The 13,108-nt window shown below is 50.5% G+C and overlaps 2 protein-coding genes across 6 annotated transcripts in view; one reads left to right on the top strand and one right to left on the bottom strand.

The window, feature by feature from the left end:
- The window catches only part of CSNK2A2 (casein kinase 2 alpha 2), a 162,132-nt gene that overhangs the window by 40,798 nt on the left and 108,226 nt on the right, over positions 1-13,108 (top strand). The gene's annotated exons all lie outside the window — the stretch shown is intronic.
- Positions 1-13,108, bottom strand: part of NDRG4 (NDRG family member 4) — a 70,425-nt gene that overhangs the window by 35,926 nt on the left and 21,391 nt on the right. For 2 of the 5 annotated variants that reach the window (XM_063140885.1, XM_063140886.1), the window contains exon 1: positions 4,643-4,681. The exons of the other annotated variants lie outside the window; for them this stretch is intronic. In XM_063140885.1, coding sequence (XP_062996955.1) covers positions 4,643-4,663 — 21 coding nt within the window. In that variant the 5' untranslated portion in view covers positions 4,664-4,681. Of the gene's footprint in view, positions 1-4,642; positions 4,682-13,108 lie in introns of those variants that run through there. 5 annotated transcript variants of the gene reach the window in all.

Here is a 13,108-nt window from a genome sequence, read left to right as displayed (position 1 = left end):
CTTCTGCACCTATTTTAGAGTAAAAAAGGGGGCAGCCTCTTGGCAGAGATTTAAAGTAAAGTCTGTTTTGGCCCAGAGATGCTGGCAAGAGTACAGCGGGCAGCGTTCTGGACTTGTGTGATGGGGCTCAGCATATTTCTATACCACCCCATAGCCAAAGCTCCCTGGGAGGTTTACAAAGATTAAAACATTTAACATTAAAAACCGATAAACAAATTTTAAAACCATAAAAAGCATAAACACAGATTACATACCAGGACAGACAATATCTATTTAAAGCGACGATTTTGGGGTCAGTTAAAAAACTCAGCATCTGCTGTTAAATGCCTGGGAGAAGACGGAAGTTTTGACCTGGCGCCGAAAAGATAACAATGTTGGCGCCAGGCGAGTCTTGTTGGGGAGACTGTGCCATAATGCTGGGGGGAGGGGAGGCGCACTCAGAATACAAATGGATTGCACTCAGTGAATTTACAGTGACACATCTGCAGAACGAGGGCCTCGTCCAGTCTTCCCCCATCTGGTGCCCTCCGGATGTGTTGGGGCCATGGGCCATGCTGGCGGGGGATTATGGAAGTCTCGGTCCAACACATTAGCCTGGGACAGCTTTCCTTAAGCAAGCATTCCTTGTGAGGTCTTGGCAGGTGCCATGTTGCCAACCCCTGATCTGGCCTGATGGAAGAGTTCCAGAGAACTCGAAAGCTTGCACGGTGCTGTGGAAGGTCCTACTAAATGTACTGCCCAACTGTCAATTTTGGATGTTTTAATCAGGAGGAGTAAGGCACACAGACACACACAGACTGCTGGTCTTGTAGTCATCTGACTGGATGCCCATTCATTGGGGCTGTGCATAATCCCCTAGCCAGCCTGCATGCTTGATCGTTTGGCCTCATTTTGCTGCAGAACACAGTTGTTTGCTTCTTCCTTCTCTATCCCGGGGACATCTACCTGCCACAAAAGGGACGTCTTCATGCGAGGGTTCTGGCCTGCAAAAGCTTCTGCGAGGCCGGGGTGCAGGACTTGAGGCCTGAAGTGCCTAGAGGCCTGCACATGCCTGGGATTAGTGGGTTGGCATCCAGAGAGGACACTGCAACTCCCTAGAGCTCCGGCACATTTTGTTATTATGCAGCTATTGCACTGCTGTCCGATAGCATCTGTTTTGCTACGTTAATGTTTTATTTTTGTTAAGTTGCCATGAAGTGACTTGCAGAGGCAGGAAGATGAGGACGACAGCTCAGAGCTGCCCCCTCCACTTCCCACCAACCCAGGCTGACTGGGAAGGACTGGGAGCACTGGGCACTCAGATTTCCTGATCATGTGGCACCCCATAGCCCTGTGCGCAGTCACAGTTTCATGTGGGGAGGGAGGGGCTGGAGGGGGCAGGGGCAGAGAATGCTCCCCATGCCCCCTCCATGGCTAAATTTGCCAAACCTCTGAACAGAGATGGATTGAGAGATGAGTTAAGGCAGGTAAAATGTAAGAAATGCAGCCATAAATGTGGCATTCGGGATAAGTGCAGTGGTGTACTGGAGCAGGGCTCACAGGAACACAACACCGGGGCTATTTTATCAGCAAGTGCTGGCAAAATCTGCGCCCACCTGCCTGCCTGCCTACCACCACCACCACCAGACTCCCCTGCTGAGCTGAGCTGCAATCTTCACAATAGCTGAGAGGAAATATTTCCCCCCCAGCAACAGTAAATTGATCCCTGTTGTAACGCAAAGTATTGCGGGGCGGCCTGGTCTGGAATGAGCAATTCAGGCCTATCCAGCTTTATAATAAAAGGCCGTCCTGCTCCCATGGAGAGGGAAACTGCTAGGGCTGCTTTGCTGATCAACAGGGCTGGCTGCCATTTTGGACTCTCCTTGGGGGCATGGCTATGGGGGCACTTCTAACTTCACCACTCCCATCACTGGAGAGGTGGGGCAGGGAAAGGGAGGAAACCAGTGTTGCAGTGCATGGATGCCTGCTGTGCCCTGATGCTTAGGGGGAATCCAGCCTCCCCTTCTCAGTCCAGCCTGGGGAGGGGAGGGAACACCCCAACATCCCAGGCTCCCTCTCACCTATGCTATCACAAACCTGCACTGCCTGCCTGGGTAGGCAGTGTGGGCAGGATGAACCAACCCACCCACATTTCTGGAAAGGCTTCTGCACATGACCAGCACAGACCCCAACATTTACATCTCCACACATTCCAGTCTGACTATCCTGCTTCACCTCTTCCTCCATGACTCAACTAATGTTAAACATGTACTCTAGAAAACACCTGGAGGAAGCAGCATCAAGTCCTCCCAGGCTCCTGAATGGTCAGGTTGAATTCCCCTCTCTGGAGCCTGTCCCCTGCACACATACCTATAAGCTGATTTGGTGAGTTCCACTTAGGATCCTGATAAGAAAGGTTCAGTGGCCTAGTCTGATGCTTCATTTTACTTTAAAAGCAATGGTTTCTGTTTGGTTCTTGAATAGAATCATAGAATAGCAGAGTTGGAAGGGGCCTACAAGGCCATCGAGTCCAACCCCCTGCTCAATGCAGGAATACACCCTAAAGCATCCCCGAAAGATGCTTGTCCAGCTGCCTCTTGAAGGCCTCTAGTGTGGGAGAGCCCACAACCTCCCTAGGTCACTGGTTCCATTGTCGTACTGCTCTAACAGTCAGGAAGCTTTTCCTGATGTCCAGCTGGAATCTGGCTTCCTTTAACTTGAGCCCGTTATTCCGTGTCTTGCACTCTGGGAGGATATACTTAATTGGCATATGGAGTTGATTTAATACTTTGATTAGCCTGGAGTTGGCCTCAACCATGCGCTGGTCTGCTTGGTAGATACACACAGCCTGGCTTCGAAGGAGGCTCTGAAGCAGGGGGGTCTATCCTGAAAAGCCAGAAGCCTGTCCTCTCACATGGGCAGGCTAAAGGACGTTAAAAGTATGTGTGAGTGGCGAGCGCATTCCTGCCTCTGAGGAATACAGGCAGAAGGCTGTCTTGCAGCTTGCCCTACCTCACAGGGTGGGAGGTGCAGACATATCTGTTTGCCACAGTGGGCTTCGGCTGCCTCACATATCTTCAGTTTAGTAAAGCAGAATGTGCACAGTTGAGTACAGGCTGTTTATGAAACCATTTGCAGGGTTACAGTGGAAAGAGGCAGAAAAAACGGAAAGCATGAAACAGCTCCAGATGCCAACATCTGCTCTTCTCTCAACTTCCTTCATCCTGCAAGAAGGCTGGAAGAAGAAACCGAGTTGGCTAAAAGTGCAGGCTGTGTCTTCCCCTCACATCCTCCGCCATCGGTCCAAGGCTGCCCAGAAAGGAGGGTGAGAGAGAACCACCTTTGCGATGAGATGGAGCCCGTTTCCCCTCCATGCACAACCCCCCCCCAGCAACAGCCCCCACGCGCTCCGCTCCGCTCCGCCCTGCCCCACAACAGCACCACCGCACACAGGGAGCACGGAGCATCTGCCACGGCTGCCTCAGGCGAGGGGTGGGGTGGGGGGCAGGCTGTGAAGAAACAAACGGCCATCCTTCAAATCCAGGCCAAGCCCTGGCTACACTTTCCCTTCAGGCTACGCCCGTGCTGCCCTTTCGTGGGAGTCAGCTCTGCGGTGCTTCTGGGCAGCCCTTTGCAGGAGCTAGGAGGCGTCCCGCCTCTGCATCCTCCTCAGCAGCTGTGAGGATGCTCTTCCCAACACTCGGCCACATCCAGGAACGACAGCCACTGAGCTCATCAGGAGAGGGAGGCTGCTAGTGGAAATGGGAAAGCAAATCGCTGCAAAGGAAGCCAGTGGGTCCGGGCCTCGCACATGACGCCGCCGGAGGTGCAGAGGAGGCAGGGCAGATTTTTGAGACGCCACACATGTCCTTGACACGGCACGGAGGTGTCACCTTGCCACAGCAGCGGTCACCTAAGTGGAACCTTGCACACATCCGATGCGTGAAGCAGCCCCGGACCAGCCTCCGTTGCCGCTGACGGGCGCTCGCTGCGGAAACCAGCCGTGGGATCTCTCCACAGCCGCCACCCACTGCCATGGCCATGGCCACGGCAGACAGAGGAGCTGCTCTCCTCCGCTGGCTGCACCCAGAGAACCTACGAAGCGCGTCCCCCCTGCCCCCCGCCTGCACCTCGGCTGCCTTTGGCAGCTCTTCTGCAGCACGCAGGCTGCCTTCCAAGCCCAGGACAAAGCAGACCCAAGGTTGGCTGGAACCAGGTTCAGCTTTGGGACGCGTGATGGAATCCCAGAGGCTCTTGAAGCCTATGCAGCATGCCTTTCCTGCCCCACTCCATGCCCACCAATAGCTCCTACCTTACGGGAAGAGGGCAGCGGGTTGCAGGCCAGCACCCAATTTGGCCCTAGAAAGGGAGCATCAGATACACGCCGTGATCCGATCCCCCTCCATCTCATTCACTCTGCAAAGGGAAAGCAACTGGCCTTCCAGAGAGAGACCAGCAGAGAGACCCCAGGGATGCTCTTCAAGGCTCCCCACAGAAGCCCCTTGGCCCAAGGTGTGAGCAAGGGCATCCGTTCCTTTGATGTTGGGGGGGGGGGAGGGCAGAGCAGGCTGGACGCTCTGTGGCTTGCAGTCCAGGTTGCAAAATGCTCCCCCCAGTCTGCAATGGCCTGCAGCAGCCCCCTGCCTCGCCCGGTGGCACCTACCCCATCCCAGCACTCCGGCATGATGAGCTGCCTTCCTCCTGGAGCAGACTCTGCCAGGTGAGAAGCGCGCGCCTTGTCCTCCGTCTCTTCCCCACCTTCCAGCTCTGACTGGCTCTCCTCCTGGCTGCTGCTGCTGCTGCTAGTTAAGATGCTCAGCTCTGCAGTGGGCTGGCCGCTTTCTGCTTGCATTTATAAGGAAGCCCAGCCCCCCCCCCAGCCCCCTTAACCCCTCCCATGCCTCCTCCTCCTCCTCCTCCCCAACCCCAGGAGAAGATTGGCTTCACAATGCTGTCTCCAGCTCAGACGGAGCCCACAGATAGGCTGGGAGGAGGGGAAGGCAGAATTAGTCAGCCCGAAAATCCACCTGTTTATTATTAATAAAAGATAAGAAAGCACCACAGCCGCATGGGCCTCCATTTTTACCTTCACGAATCCAGACGGAAAGTGCAAACGCCAAGCGCCGTGTGCTGAAATCCCCCTAAAGGAGGATGCGCCCACGGAAGCGCCCGCCCACTGCAGCAGGCTTGCAAAGGCCCGGGCTAGCAGGAGTGTTGTACCCGATGAACTGTCTGCCTTGCCTAGTGGGGAGAGGGGAGGGGAGGGCAGGCTGGTGGCCTCTAAGGATCAGCAAGAGGAGACGCTTCTTTCTTCCTTCCTTCCTTTCCCCCTCTGTCTCTGTCTCTGTCTCTCTCTGGTGCACTGCAGTCACTCTGCCTTCCTGTTGGTCCTCTTGGAAGAGATGGGAACATCAAAGCACGTAGGACAAAGGAAGAACCCTGAGCTCTGCTGATGCCCTCCAGGCCTCTCCCTCGCCCCCCCCCCATTTTAAACTGCATAATCAGATGTGGGGGTGGGGGGTGTTACTGGAAGACTGAACGTACAGGAGAGCTTCCAACAGGCAAACTGTGGGTATCCCAAGGTGTACCCAAAAGGATGAGCAGCAGGGGCAAGTAATCTCCTCCCCACCACAACATTTATTAGCTCTGGGGTTAAGCTGTTTTTATAAGGATACTGTGGGCCTTGCTAGACCTACCGGGTGTTCCGTGGTTGAGGAGGGGTGAATCCGGATTTTCCTGTTTAGGTGTGACGCCTCATGGACCACACCTTGTGAGGATTATCCCGGTGTTGGAGGGAGGTGGTTGCGGGAGTTTGCTTCGGTTGTGGTGCTGTCGGGTCGAGCACGGCATGCGCAGCCACATGGGCCTGATTTCCAGGTGTGTGTTTTTCGCCCGCCACACGATTTGCGCAAGTGCAAAAGAGCGCAATTCGCATAGATCGGCGGCTGAAGTGGCGCTGCTGCTGTTGTTCCATGCCACCGCCCCCCCTCAGGCTGGGCACAGGGGAGCCAATTGGGATTGGGGGATGACCCACAGGGGGCGTGGCCAGCGGTGGCAGGAGGATGGGAACGAGTGGCATTGTTGAGCGGCAACATTGACAAGGCAGGGATGCTGCCATTTGCTTTCAGGGGTGACGACAGGCGTACTGTGATCCGAGGACAGCCGTCTGCATGGGCACTCTGTGCCTACACATCCCATCACACCTCTGAGTTTTGCCGGCGATGACCGGCCCTGTGCCCTTCCGCCCCATCCCAACGTCCTTCACACCACGTGTATTCAATAAAATGCATTCAAACTGCACAATGCCTAGTCTTCCTGAGTCTACCCCAAAGGGCAAACCCTGCTCATTGGCATCATTAGCAGAAAGAAGTGGGGGCTCGTCAGTTTCCGCACCAGTGAAGGTCCAAAACCGGCATCAGCAGCTGGCCGCCGTCACTCCCACCCACCCACCCCCAGCAAATGCACTCAGTAGGATAGGGGAGTGTATTGACACAGTGCAAAGGGGCCCCAGGGCAGGTCCCTGCCCTGGGCTGACGGTTCCCTGACCTTCCGCCTGCCCCCACATGGCCAATGGAAGATGGCCACCCACCCTCGCTTGTTGCCCCCTTACAGCCAGCTGCCGCATACCCACACCAATAGGCACACAGCCCTGCGTGCCTCTACTGTGCCCATCATTCCCCGCTCGCCTTTACATCTTCCACGCAGCCTAAACCACCGGCATGAGGACGGTACCTGTGGCTGCCCACCGCGACGGGTCACCAACTTCCCATTACAGTTGGATGCCCGCCTTCCCGAAAAGTGACCCACACAGAGGTACCAAGCTGCCCATAACCCACACATCCACCACACTCTCCCAACCACTCAGCAGACACTTTTTTGGTCCTCTGTTCATGCGCAAAGCGGACCGTTTGGTTAAAAAAAAAAAAGCAGGCATGCCGCACCGCTGCTACAGCTGAGCATGAGGCGCAAACAGCGGAGGAGGTTTGGCCAAAGCCACTGACCACTCTCCTTAGCACGCCTTTTCCTGACCAGTGCTGACCTCGCCGGAAACTGAGCTGACCTCATTTCATCCCACACCTCCGCCTCCCGTATCCAAATTAGTGCGCGCCGACAGAAAAAGCTGCGCTTAATGTCGTTTCATAAAACACGGGAAAACAGAGGTTTCACCACAGGATGAACACGGATCCCGGTGAACGTCATGTGGATCTGTCAAGACAACGACGGTATGTAACGCGCGCTACAGCCCCGTCTAGCAACGGCCTGTGTTTATGCTTTTTATGTTTTTAAACTTTGTATATATATTTTTAATGATTACTGTTTTAAACTTTTGTAAACCTCCCAGAGAGCTTCGGCTATGGGGCGGCATATAAATGCAATAAATAAATAAGCAAAGCAAAAGATTGAATTAGACAGTGCCTAAATGACATTGAACGACAGAACAATTTGGCCATTAAGAAAATTTTGTCCGTGGTATGACTACTTTCCATCTGGTCTTTTTGACACACTGGCATCTTATTTGCAAAACTTAACTGTTTTAAAATGCAGACGAGCTTTCACTTATGCAAGACTGAATATTCTGCCATCAGTTGTACTTGAGGGACGATTTAAAAGAATCCCATTGGAAAACGGCATCTGCCCATGTGGAGATGGCAGTATCGAAACAGCAGCTCATGTATTATTATTTCATACTTTTTACAGAGACGTGAGGAAAGAGGTGGTCACACCACTACTGCTATCTATTCCAGGGCGGTCAGTTATTGCTTCTGTGTCTTTCCTTCTTGCAGACCAAAAACTGCAAAAAATTTCGCAGGTGCTATCAAAATAAGATCTACCGTTCTATCAGAGTCCTAATTTCTCACAGTTCCTTTGACTGACCAGAAGTTTATTTGTTTTATTTACTTATTTTTATTTTATGTGTAAAGACAGTATTTAATGTAATTTTTTAGAATGGGCAGCCCACGGGTCGATTCCGTCCTCCTTATCCCAGGACACGCCACATCACTGAGTGCCACAGATCTCTTTCAACGAAGGGCAGAAGAAGAACCCTGCTGAGTCAGACCGAAAGGCTCTCCAGTCCAGCATCCCGCTCACACCATGACCAATCAGGAGCCCCAGTGCCGGGGGAGGCAACGCCAGCCAGCCTCGGAGCCCTGCTGCCGCCTCGCATCTCTCCTCGGACGCCTGCTGCCGCTGATGCCTCCCCCTCGCATGAAGAAGGCGCTTCTCTCGGATTTTACCATTGACCTCAACCGCTTGGCAACAGATCTCCCTGACATCCTGATTAATAATGAAATTGGCCCTTGAAAACTGCAAGGAGCTTGAATGGAAAGGAATTGGCAAGAGGCGCAGGGAGAAAGAGCAGGAAGCCAGATCTACGCTACCGCTTTCAAGCGCTTTGTAACAGTTTTGACAACTGTCTATGGAGCTCTGTGTCCTGGGCCCCAACAGTTGTCAAAACTGGTATAGAGTGCTTTAAAGCAGTAGTGTAGACCCTGCCCAGGAATTGCTGAAAGCCAAATTAAAAGCTAAACATCAAAGAGAGAGCATCAAAAGGAGCACCGGTCATGTCAGCTGGCAACTCCCCCGGAGCATCCAGGAATCCTTCAGCCTTCATACGTTTCTGGCAGCAACAGACCATCCTAGCTGCCCCACTCACCCACCCACTCATTCCTGCTGGGGAGGTTGGTCACAGCCAGTCCAAAATCCACCAGGCAGTGTTGTGTCCATAATAACGAAGTCACATTTACCCACCAGCTCACCTCCGGTCTCCCTGACAGTGAACACCAGATCAGGAATATTGCCTGCAACATGCGTTGGATCTGCGATATATCGAGGCAGTCCCATGCTTCTCAGGGGAGGCCATGAAGTCCTGAACCATTATGGGACGGGCTATTGTGGCATGCAGAAGGTGCCAGGTTCAATCCCTGGCAGCATCTCCTGGTAGCACTAAGAAGGAATGCTACCTGAAACCCTGGCGAGCCTCTGCTGTTGCTCAATGTTAACAATGCTGAGCTAGATGGACTCATGTTTGTGAACCGCCCAGGGAGCTTCGGCTATTGGGCGGTATAAAATGCAATAAATAAATAAATAATGTTCCCAACCAAGGCAACTCCAGCATGAATGCTGAAGTCCTCTGTGGTTCTTCAGAACCATCCCAGAAAAGGCCTCTATCAGCTCAGCCAGGGAGGATGTTAGACAGCAGGGTGGGCAGTGCACCAACCCCATCCCTGTTGTGTCTCTCTGACTCAATGCCAGATACAAACACTTGCATCCAGGCCCTATGCAGACTGGTTTCCTGCTGAGAAAGAAGGGGTTCTTGTGGACGAACGCCTCCCCTCTGACCAGGATTGGTGCTGCACCAAGTATCGGAGTGGAGAGAGCTGGGCCAAGCCTGGACACCCAGCTGACCCACCCAGAGCCCACTTATGCCAGGTCAGCCTTACATCCAAGATTAAACTGTTGGATGAGTTATGTCTTATTGTGGACTGACCTGGTGTTCAACACCAGCACCAGGTGGGAGTGCTACCCAGGTCTTGAGGAAGAGGGGACTTGGGCAGCACGGCACAAATTGCCCAGTCAAAGTGGCACATTCCATTCAGAGGAGGGAGGTGTAAACTTTCCAGTTTTATAATGTTATACTGCAACTGCTGAGAATTCCCAGGGTTCAGCTACCTTTGGATGAAAAAACTGGAGACCTAGGGAGCCTTGGTAATATTTGCTTCCTTTGGAAATATTCAAGCAGAGCACTGTGCGAGCAAACAGGGAATGCAACTACTAAGAACATAAGAATAGACGAAGAGCCCTGTGGCTGGATCAGACCAAGGGTCCATGTAGTCCCGCTTTCTGTTCACACAGTGGCCAACCAGCTGCCTGTGGGAAGCCCACAAGCAGAATGGGAGAGCAACAGCACCCTCACACCCATGTTCCCCAGCAACTGGTGTTTAATCTCCATTAATTTGTTTAATGCCGTCCCAATTGGTATCCAGCACTATATTTTGCAGAAGTGAATTCCACAGTTTAACTATGTGTTTTGTGAAGAATCATTCCTTTTTTCTGTCCTGCATCTCTCATCTGGAATCACATTCCTGAAAAGAGCAACTGCATCCCAAGGTGCCAAATTCACAGATCTGTGCCTTCCTGCCTAAACTCCTTCTACCTGTTTCTCTGTACCTCCTCCAGACCCTGATGAGTATTACATTCCAAAAGTTAGAGCTCCCAAGGAAATCCACCCCTTTTGATACATCCCTGACCCTTCATCAGGCAAAACCGAGCCAAGCTAATGAAGATGAACCAAACCCACAGCACTATAATAATAATAATAATGTTGTGCAGACTTCTACTGTTACTTTCTACTGTTAGTTTTACCCTACCCTGTGCCTGCTTACCCTACCCTGTGCCTGTTGGCATTCTCTTCCCCTCCTTATTGTTTTACTATGATTTTATTAGATTGTAAGCCTATGCGGCAGGGTCTTGCTATTTACTGTTTTACTCTGTACAGCACCATGTACACTGATGGTGCTATATAAATAAATAAATAAATAATAATAATAATAACTGTTAATGCAGGGTGTCAAATTAAGGTCCAGACAGTCCCCACGTCCAGATGGGTTCCCAATTGAGTGGTATAAAACTTCACCTACGTTTCTATCTCCAAAAGTTTACAAATATATATTTGACTCAGGTTCGCTTTCCTCATCATTAAATGATGCTTATATTACAGTCATCCATAAGCCTGGCAAGGACCACACCAACTGTGATAATTATCAACCAATTTCACTAATAGAAGTTGATATTAAAATATTAATGGCAATTTTAGCTGATAGATTGCAACAGGTCATTACAATATTTCTTGGTCCAGATCAAGTGGAATTTAATAAAAACCGACAGGGGGCTGATAATTTGAGATTAGTTGTGGACTCAATAGCTTTAAATAGAGAAAGAAGGGATCAGGAGGGAATCTACACGTCGTACTGAAGGCTTCAGTGCGACCCGAAAGCTCGTGTGTAGATCCTGCTGTAAGAGGCGCAGGAAGAGGCGGAGAAGGAGGCGGCTGGGGTATCCAGCCGCGTCCTTGCCGCCGCTGCCCACCACCTCCCCGCCGGCCTCCTGCTGCCGGCACCCATCCCGGCTTCTTCCCTCCTCACTGTGAGTAGCCGGGGTCAGCAGAGGCTCTTTCGCCGGCAGCAGGAGGCCGGCGGGGAGGTGGTGGTGGGCAGCGGTGGCGGCAAGGACGCGGCCGGATTCTCCAGCTGCCTCCTTCTCCACCTCTTCCTGCACCTCTTCCAGGGCAGGACCTACACACACGCTTTCGGGTCGCACTGAAGGTGCTTGCGTGCGCCTTCAGTATGACGTGTAGATTCCCTCCAGGTGGCCATTGTCTCCTTAGATGCTGAGAAGGCCTTCGACAAAATACATTGGAAGACTATGCTTGCTACACTGAGCCATTTTGGCTTTCCATTAGAATTTTTGAAGTGGGTTAGAATTCTATATTCGACTCCAAGAGCAAGAGTTATGACCGATGGTTGGTTTTCAGCGTTTTTCATACTTGAGCGAGGTACTCGGCAAGGATGTCCACTTTCCCCATTGATATTTGATCTATGCTTGGCAGCCCGGCTTGTGCAATTAGACGGAATAGTAGTATTCACTGGTTTGTACATTCTGACCTAGAATTTAAAATTATTCTTTATGCTGGTGATCTTTTATTGTTCATTTCTAAACTCCAGGCATCTATTCCTGCTTTGATGGAATTGATTAACACCTTTGGTGATCTTTCCAGTTACTCAAATAATTGGTAAAAGTCAGAGTTGATGCCAATTGGGGATAGTGTATCTCCTAGTGTGTTGGCTAATGGCCAGTTTCACTGGTGGCCTGATTTTATTACCTATCTGGGAATGCTTATTCCAAGAGATATATCTCAATTGATCAAAATAAACTTAAATAAAGTGATTAGTGAGATTACATGAGATATAGACAGCTGGGCACCGTTAAAGTTGAGTCTATGGAGTAAAGTCAACACACTTAAGATGAACTTTATACCTTTAATTCTTTGTTGTGCATGGGATTCCTTTACTTATATCTGGCAAATATTTTCAACAACTTAATGCTTTGTTTCATAAATTCTTCTGGGGTTCTTCCCCACCTCAGATATCTTTGAAACGGATGCAGCTTCCAATTAAAGAAGGTGGGTTTGGTTTTCCAGACCTAGCTTTGTATCAATGGGCTTACCTATTGGCTTGTACTAAGTTTTGGTCTTCTTCTGCTCCCTCAGAACTGCCACCATTATCAGTTCTGGAAGCCTTATGGTTAGAACCTCTTCCCAAATGGACAGCACCCGGTTCTCATCATATCAGAATAAGTAACCCCCTCTTACAATTTCAGCTGCTAGAGAGACGTGGTGTATATAATATCGCATTAATTACAGTTTGATCCATTCTCTCATGCAAAATTGACTATCTAGGGAAACCCAGATTTAAGAATTGGAAGGAAAGCATTTCTGTGGAGGACATGGATGGATAAGATGATTTTTACTTTGGATCAATTAATAGGCCTAGATGATGAGTTTTTGTCCCTTTCAGCCTTGTGTGTTAAATATAATTTATCTGCTATGGTCCAATGGCAATACTTGCAACTGCAACACCTGCTGGAATCTAGGTTTGGTCCAGCTGTTTTTACAGCTTCGGAGCCTCCAGCGCTGTTAGAAACACTTATCACAGCTGAACTGACACGTTGATCCACGACCCATATATATAAGTATTTAGTAGCAGTAAGTAAATATGATACCCATAGTTTAAGACCAGACTGGAATAGAGAATTGGAGTACCCTATCTAACATCTGAATCTGAAGCTTCTATGGATCTCAGGTAACATCTTATTCAGCAAAAAAAAAAAAATGTTTCAGATTTATTGGACTCCACAACGCCTTTTTAATAAGCGTTTGTCCAACTTGCAGAATTGATGGAGATATAATGCATCTAACGCTTCTTCTACTCATATATTTTGGTAATGCCCTGAAGTTGCCCCTTTTTGGGAGGAGGTAATAATAAGGATGAACTTTGTACTGAAACAATCTATAACGTGGAACATTGTGCATGTCCTCCTAAGTTACCTACTGGCTTCTTGGAAGTTAACA

This window comes from Elgaria multicarinata, chromosome 14 (genome assembly GCF_023053635.1).
Source record: "Elgaria multicarinata webbii isolate HBS135686 ecotype San Diego chromosome 14, rElgMul1.1.pri, whole genome shotgun sequence".
NCBI lineage: Eukaryota > Metazoa > Chordata > Lepidosauria > Squamata > Anguidae > Elgaria > Elgaria multicarinata.
The sequence above is the reverse complement of the archived record's forward strand: the minus strand, read 5'-3'. Positions and strand labels throughout refer to the sequence as shown.